The sequence below is a fragment of the Corvus brachyrhynchos genome, unplaced genomic scaffold (assembly GCF_000691975.1).
Source record: "Corvus brachyrhynchos isolate BGI_N302 unplaced genomic scaffold, ASM69197v1 scaffold141, whole genome shotgun sequence".
Lineage (NCBI taxonomy): Eukaryota > Metazoa > Chordata > Aves > Passeriformes > Corvidae > Corvus > Corvus brachyrhynchos.
In genome coordinates, this window is record NW_008236186.1 from 120731 (window position 1) to 127725 (window position 6995).

The 6995-nt window shown below is 57.5% G+C and overlaps 1 protein-coding gene across 1 annotated transcript; it reads left to right on the forward strand.

Moving 5' to 3' along the window:
* Positions 1–6: 6 nt before the first annotated feature.
* YKT6 (YKT6 v-SNARE homolog (S. cerevisiae)) lies at positions 7–6990 on the forward strand (the record flags this gene model as incomplete). Its single annotated transcript, XM_017738710.1, has 6 exons — positions 7–254; positions 4104–4186; positions 4911–5011; positions 5877–5981; positions 6166–6231; positions 6628–6990. Coding segments are annotated over exons 1-6 (873 nt in total), but the record flags the coding sequence as incomplete, so codon positions are not given.
* Positions 6991–6995: the final 5 nt, after the last annotated feature.

Sequence of the window (6995 nt, forward strand, 5' to 3'; positions counted from 1 at the left end):
GGCTGTCTGGGATAGCATTTAAAGGACGGAAGGAGGGTTTGGGGGCAACCCCAGGCACGGCTGTGGCAGAGGGAGGTCCGGGGGTGTCCTGGCCCCTGCATGGCCTCAGCCCCAACCCTTTTTTCCCCCCAGGCACACGGAGCCACCGCGATGAGGCTCTACAGCCTAAGTGTCCTTTACAAGGGTGACGCCAAAGTGCATTTGCTCAAAGCTGCCTATGATGTGTCCACCTTCAACTTCTTTCAGAGATCCAGGTGGGTGCTGGGCCGCTGGAACTTTTGGGGGGGCTGGGGAGGGGGAATTGCCTCCATGTGCTGTAGGCTGGTGTGTGGCTCAGGCAGGACCTTGGGGAGGGGAAGCAGAAGCTTTTGGGAGGTTTTCTGCCCCACTGGGGCTGCAGTGGCAGCAGTGAAAGGCTTTTCTTAAGGGGTAATACCCCTAGAGCCACAACCTGGGTGCTGTGACCTGCTGCAGCACTTGGAATGATGGGTCAGCCTCAGGAATGGAGTGAAATTCCTGGAGCCCCAGCCAGCAGTAGGTCAGGTCTGACTCCACAAATCCTCCAGTGCAGCCAAGCCATGAAATCAGGGTGTGGGGATACCCTGGGAGTGGGCTCAGCTCTTTCCCCTTGGGTGGGGTGAGAAGAGGCCTGTCTGTGCTAGGCTCACAGGACTCGCCTGGATCCTGGTGCCCATGGGTTGTTTGGACTCACTTGAAGCTTTTCCCAGCCCACAAAACCCTGCTCAAGTTATTCCAATGGCTTCAGGTGAGCTGGTTGAGCCCCAGATGCCAGTCCAGACTCCCGGTGTTCCACTGCGCTCACAGGGATCAGGGAGCTCTCGGCAGCTCCCGAAAACCTCCTGAAGCTGTCAAACAAAGCAGGAGCATGCTGTGGAACAGGTTGTTCCCAGTGCCTGCCTCAGATGGTAAAGGAGTTAGGAAATTCTTCTGGGACCCGAATTTTCAATGCCAAGGTTTTATGGAACCTCAGGCACATTTGGTTCTGTAATTCCAGGGGTAAAGGGGAAAGACTGAAGTAAGGCTGTCTTAAAAAGCTCTTTCTTAGCCAAATGTGCGAGTGGGACGCGGAGCGGTGCCAGCGTGTGACATCAGCTCCAGTCCCAAAACACTCTGTAGCTGCAGCTCTTGTTTTCCCAAATCCTGGGAAAATTCCCTGTGTGTTTATGCTGTGGGCTTCCCTCACAGCAGGCTGCGTCTCTGCCTGAAGAAGAGCCTGGGATTTTGGGAAGAGCAGTGAGGTTTGGAGAGGGTGTGTGTCAGTCATGCAGCTGTTCCTGGGATTTGATGCTTTTCCCAGGCTGATTCATGGGTGGTGCTCGGAGGATCTGCAAGAGCTTGGCCCAGGTGTGGTGTTTAAGGTGTGTTTAGCTGAAGTTTGGGTTAAAATGCTGCACATTCATTTTTTTGAGGCTCTGGAGTTCCCAGAGAGTTGGGTCAAAGGGTTGGGTCTGGGATAAACAGGGCTGTGGCTCCTGGGAGCTGTGGAACCTGCTGGGCGGGAGCACAGGGCTGGGCTGTGCCAGTGCCTCATGTCTGCTGAACATCTGCCAGGGAATTTGGCAGGGTCAGGAAGGCAGAGTGGAGTCTTGAGTGGGCAGTTCCTTCAGGAATACTGGGAAATAAAAGCAGTATTCACAGTGGAAGAGGTGTCCTTGAAGAAGATACATGCTGGGATCTAACTGACATAGGGTTGTGATGCATCATTCAAGCCTAAGGCATCGTTCGGACTCAGTGATCTTAAATGTCTTTTCCAACCTAGATATGAAAACCTGGGGTCATGGTGGGGGCCGTGGCTGGCAGCAGATCCCTAGACTAGGAGGAAGGTGTCCATGTTCCCTCTCTGACGAAGCTGAGATGTTCAGGATGTTCAGGAATCCTTGGGCTGGACTTTGTTCTGTAGTGCCTGAAACCCCGACAGTCCAGAGTCTCTGTGGAACTGGTGTCCGGGCTGGGAGGATTGCAGACCACTCTAAGGGATGTGTAAACTGGGAGAGGCAACTTCCCCTCTGGAATTGCTTCCAGCAGTGGGAGGCAGTCAGAAGACCGTGGTCTTTGCCATGCCAGTGTCTCTGTCCAGTGACGTTTCCTTGGCACCACATCACCTCCCAAGCAGGAGCTGTCCCACTCCTTGGTGTTTGCAAACTTTGTAACTTGATCCTTGACAAATATCCCTTCCTGGGATTTTCCAGCTGAATTGGGGAATGCGTTGCCCCACATTGGCTAATTCCAGCATGCCCACGATGTGGTGTTTTGGAAACAGGTTTATTTTACTCTTGCTCATTATTTTTGGCCTCTTTTCCTTTGCTGTGGGATGAGGAGGGATCACTGAGGAGCCTGTTGGACAGGCCTGAGCCTGGGCTCAGGAATGTTTTCCAAACTTAGAGCAAGTCTGGCTTAAGGATATTCTTTAACTTTGACTCACAGGGGTGGCTGGATGCCTGGGGGGTCAAACATCCCCCTGGGATGGGGAGGGCATCCCTGTCCTGGGCTCAGCGTGGGCAGGGCGAGTTCTGCCCCTGTGACCCGCTCAGGTGAGACCCCACCTACAGAGCTGCCTCGAACTCTGGGACCTGACATCAGAGGGATGTGGAGCTGCTGGAACAAGTCCAGAGGAGGCCACAGAGATGCTGTAAGGGCTGGAGCCCTTCTGCTCTGGGGGCAGGTTGGGAGAGCTGGGGCTGTTCAGCTGGAGAAGAGAAGGACCTGGGGACCCTTAGGGTCCCTTCCAGTGCCTAGTGGGGCTTCAAGAGAGCTGGAGAGGGACTTGGGACACAGGCACGGAGTGACGGGCTGGATCGATGGGCAAAGGCCAACGCTGTGAGGAGTCAACAAGCCCAAGTGATGGGTCCTGGTCTTGGGCCACAACAACCCCAGGCAGCACTCCAGGCTGGAGCAGAGTGGCTGGAGAATTGGAAAAGAACCTGGGTCTCCTGGTCGGCTGTGACTGGGCATGAGCCCAGGTGTGCAAGGAGGCCAATGGCACCTGGCCTGTGCCAGCCATGGTGTGGCCACAGGCCCAGGAGAGTGACCATCCCCTGTGCTGGCCCTGTTGAGGCCCCTTGAGGGCTGTGTCCAGTTCTGGGCCTTTCATGGCAAGAAGGACAGGGAGGGATTGTCCTGCTCTGCTCTGCACTGGGGTGGCCTCACCTCAAGTCCTGGGGCAGTTTTGGGCACAACAAATTAAAAAAAGATGTTAAGCCATTGGAGAGCATCCAAAGTAGGCCACAAGGATGAGGAAGGGTCTGGAGGGGCCATATGAGGAGCATCTGAGGGCATTTGATGTGTTCAGCTGGAGGAGACTGAGGGGAGACCTCCCTGTGCTCTTCAACATCCTCCCGAGGGGCAGCAGAGAAGCAGCTCCGATCTCTGTGACCACTGACAGGACCTGAGGGAATGGCTGGAGCCGTGTCAGGGGAGGGTTAGGTTGGATATCAGGAAAAGGTTTTTCCCCCAAAGGGTGTTTGGGCACTGAGCAGGCTCCCCAGGGCAGTGGTCACAGCACGAAGCCTAAGTTCAAGAAGCGTTTGGACAATGCTCTCAGGGACAGGGTGGGATGGTTGGGGTGTTCTGTGCAGAGCCAGGGGTTGCACTCAATGATCCTGATGGGTCCCTTGAACTCAGCATATTTTATGATTCTGTGATTCTAGTGGAAGGTGTCAGCAGGGGATGGAACTGGATGGTCTTTAAAGTCCCTTCCAACCCAAATCATTCCATGATTCCATGATGCAGCTGGTCACCAGGTGTTGGCCGGGCAGAGCCAGGTTCAGTGGCATTTTTGCTTTCTGCTAAATCCCCAAAAAGCAAGTTCAGCCCAAGGACACAAGCCTGTCACTGCAACTGGAGGGCTCTGGGTGCTCCCCTGGGTCTGGGTGGTGGCTGGAGGTATGTGTTTGGGGGTTGCCACTCTGCAGAGGTGCAGGGTCCAGCCTCTCTCCCAAGTAAAACCCAGTGCTCAGCTGCAGCCCCACAGCCCAGACTCGGGGACTGGGGCGGGGGAAGGGCTCGTTACCCCTGCACACCGGGGTGCTGTGGGCCAGCTGCTTCCCCAGCACTGCCCCAGGCCCTGCGCTGTGTCCCCACAGTGTGCAGGAGTTCATGACGTTCACGAGCCAGCTGATTGCGGAGCGCTCGGCGCTGGGCAGCAGGGCCTCGGTCAAGGAGCAAGGTGAGAGCAGCGTGTCCGCTTCCCTGCGGCCCATTCCTGGGGAAGGTCCCGCCAAGCCCAGTGCCCGGGTGAGCGGCACTGATGGCGTGAGGGGCTGGGCCGGGTGTGAGCCCAGCTCGGTGCAGCAGAGGCTTTGGAGGGAGCAGGGAACTGCTCCAGTGTCTGCATTCTCCATGTCCCCCTTGGCACCCCTGGAGCTGTTGGGTTGCAGCCCCCCCCAACTTCCCCGACCCCCCCACCACAGGGTGGCTGTGCTGGCTTTGCCATGCAAGTCCAGGCTCCGTATCCCAAATTCTCACCTCGTTCCAGCCTCCCTGTCCTGCTTCACATGCCTCCCGAGCCCCAGGACATGTGGGGCACAGCCTGGAGAGGCTGCTGGAGCCTCTTTAATGACACCCCAGCCTTGTTATTAATAAAATTAGTTAAAAATAGGCTGAGCTCTTCCCCCACTGGTTTTTATCTACCTCTGGCTACCATGTGTTGTCGGTTTCATGTCCCACACTGTGTGGCATGGCTGTGGTCCCCTGCCACAGCACAACTTGGGGCTTTTAATTTTAAGCCCTTCCTGCTTTCCTAATGAATTAATGAAAAATGCAGGTGCTGATGACACCTTCCGGGGTGGTTTTGGGGAGGGGGGAAAACTGTGGGGGCTGGGGGGAAGGTGGTGGGTGCTGGGGAAGGCTCAGGACCTTTGCTGCATCTCTAACAGGAATTTCCTTCCCAGAGTACCTGTGCCACGTGTATGTGCGGACCGACGGGCTGGCCGGAGTGGTGATCGCAGACAATGAGTATCCACAGCGGGTTTGTTTCACCTTGCTGGACAAGGTGAGGGCACATGCTGGGAGCTGCTCCAGGGGCCTCCTCCAGTCTCCCCACCCTGGCACATGCAGGGCTTTGCGGAGAGTCGGGGCCGGCCACCTTGGCCTGGGCATTGCTCTGGTCCTCGTGTGCCAGGCCTGTTCATTCGTGTCTCTGCCCTCAGCTCATTCAGAAGAGGAGGAGGGGTGGGGGGGCAGGGTCACCAAGGTGGTCAGAGGGCAGGAGCACCTCTCATGGAACAGTGGAATTGTTTTGGTTGGACAAGCCCTGCAAGGCCATCAAGTCCAACCATTTCTCCAACATGGCCAAGGCCACCACTAAACCATGTCCCCAGGTGCCATGTCTGTGTGTTTCTTTGGATGCTTCCAGGGATGGGGACTCCACCACTGCCCTGGGCAGCCTGTGTCAAGGCTGGACAACCCTTTTTGTGCCTCTCCAGCCTGGAGAAGAGAAGGCTCCAGGGAGACCCCAGACCCTCTTCCAGTACCTAAAGGGGCTCCAAGAGAGCTGGAGAGGGAATTTGGACAAGGGCCTGGAGGGACAGGACAAAGGGCAGTGGCTTCCCACTGCCAGAGGGCAGGGTGAGATGGGGTATTGGGAAGGAATTCTTGGCTGTGAGGCTGGTGATGCCCTGGCATAGGTTGCCCAGAGCATCCCCATTCCCTGGAAGTGTCCAAGGCCAAGCTGGACTGTCCTTGGAACAACCTGAGATAGTGGAAGGTGTCCCTGCCCATGCCAGAGGGAGGATGAGCTGTAAGGTCCCTTCCCAAAAATCTCCAGATCTCCTATTTTGACGAGCAAAACCCCTCCAGCCACTGTGGCCCCACAGCTGCGGCTCCTGGGTGGTAACTGCTGCTTCCTTACCTGGCAGGTGCTGGATGAGTTCTCCAGGCAGGTCAGCAAGATGGACTGGCCCTCAGGGTCACCTGCCACCATCACCTACTCTGCCTTGGATGGATACCTCAGCAAATACCAGGTACAGACCCCTGGGACGCTGCAGGGCACCAGGACAGAGGATCCCTGTGCTCCCTACAGCCCTGAAAGTGGCAGGGGAGGTGGGCAACACTCTGGCGCATGCTGGGACCCCGGTGCTCTGGGGCTGTGTCCAGGGGACCCTGGTGTCCCTGTGGTGGTGCCAGCAGCATGTTTTTTCCCCCCAGAACCCCCGTGACGCCGACCCGATGACCCGAGTGCAGGCAGAGCTGGACGAGACCAAAATCATCCTGGTGAGGCTGCAGGACGCTCCTGCCTGCACAAGCCGGTGGTCCCTGGGGGCACGGTATGGGGCAGGGGTAGAGTCGACCCTGGAGACCTCCCTGGTGTGGGAGCTTCCTTTTCCCTTCCCCTTCTTCCCTTCCCTCCTTTTTTCTCCTTGGGCATTTCCCACCTGGCTGGACACAAGCACCAGGGCTCTGACCCCTCCTCCAAATGCTGGTCTCTTCTCTGCCTGGCGACCCAGTGGGAGCTCTGCTGCTACTGCCCCCGGCCAAGTTCCCGTCTCCCTTGGGGCTGCAGAGCTGGGGGGACTGTAGGAGGGTGGGATGGGGGATGGTGGCACCTCCATCTCCTGCTGCAGGGTGTGGGGGCCTGGTGCTGGGGCTCAGCACATGTTTCTCTGGCAGCACAACACCATGGAATCACTGCTGGAGCGTGGGGAGAAGCTGGACGACCTGGTCTCCAAATCAGAGGTGCTTGGAGCACAATCCAAAGCCTTCTACAAAACGGTGGGTGTGGAGGGTCACCCCCTCCCTGAGGGAGCTGGAGATGGGTGGAGCGTCATCCTTGGGGGGTCACCCCCAATGGATAAACCCTGGGGCACAGCTCTGGGTGCCAGGCAGGGATCACCCCTGTTGCTGCGGGCTTTGGGCCTGGAGAGAGCCCCAATTCCAGCTGCAGAGCCCCACAGCCCCTCACTGGGGGTGTCCTGCACCCTGCAGTGGGGGGGGGGTGATGCCCATCCCCGTTCCTGGCACCAGCTCTGGCCAAAAGG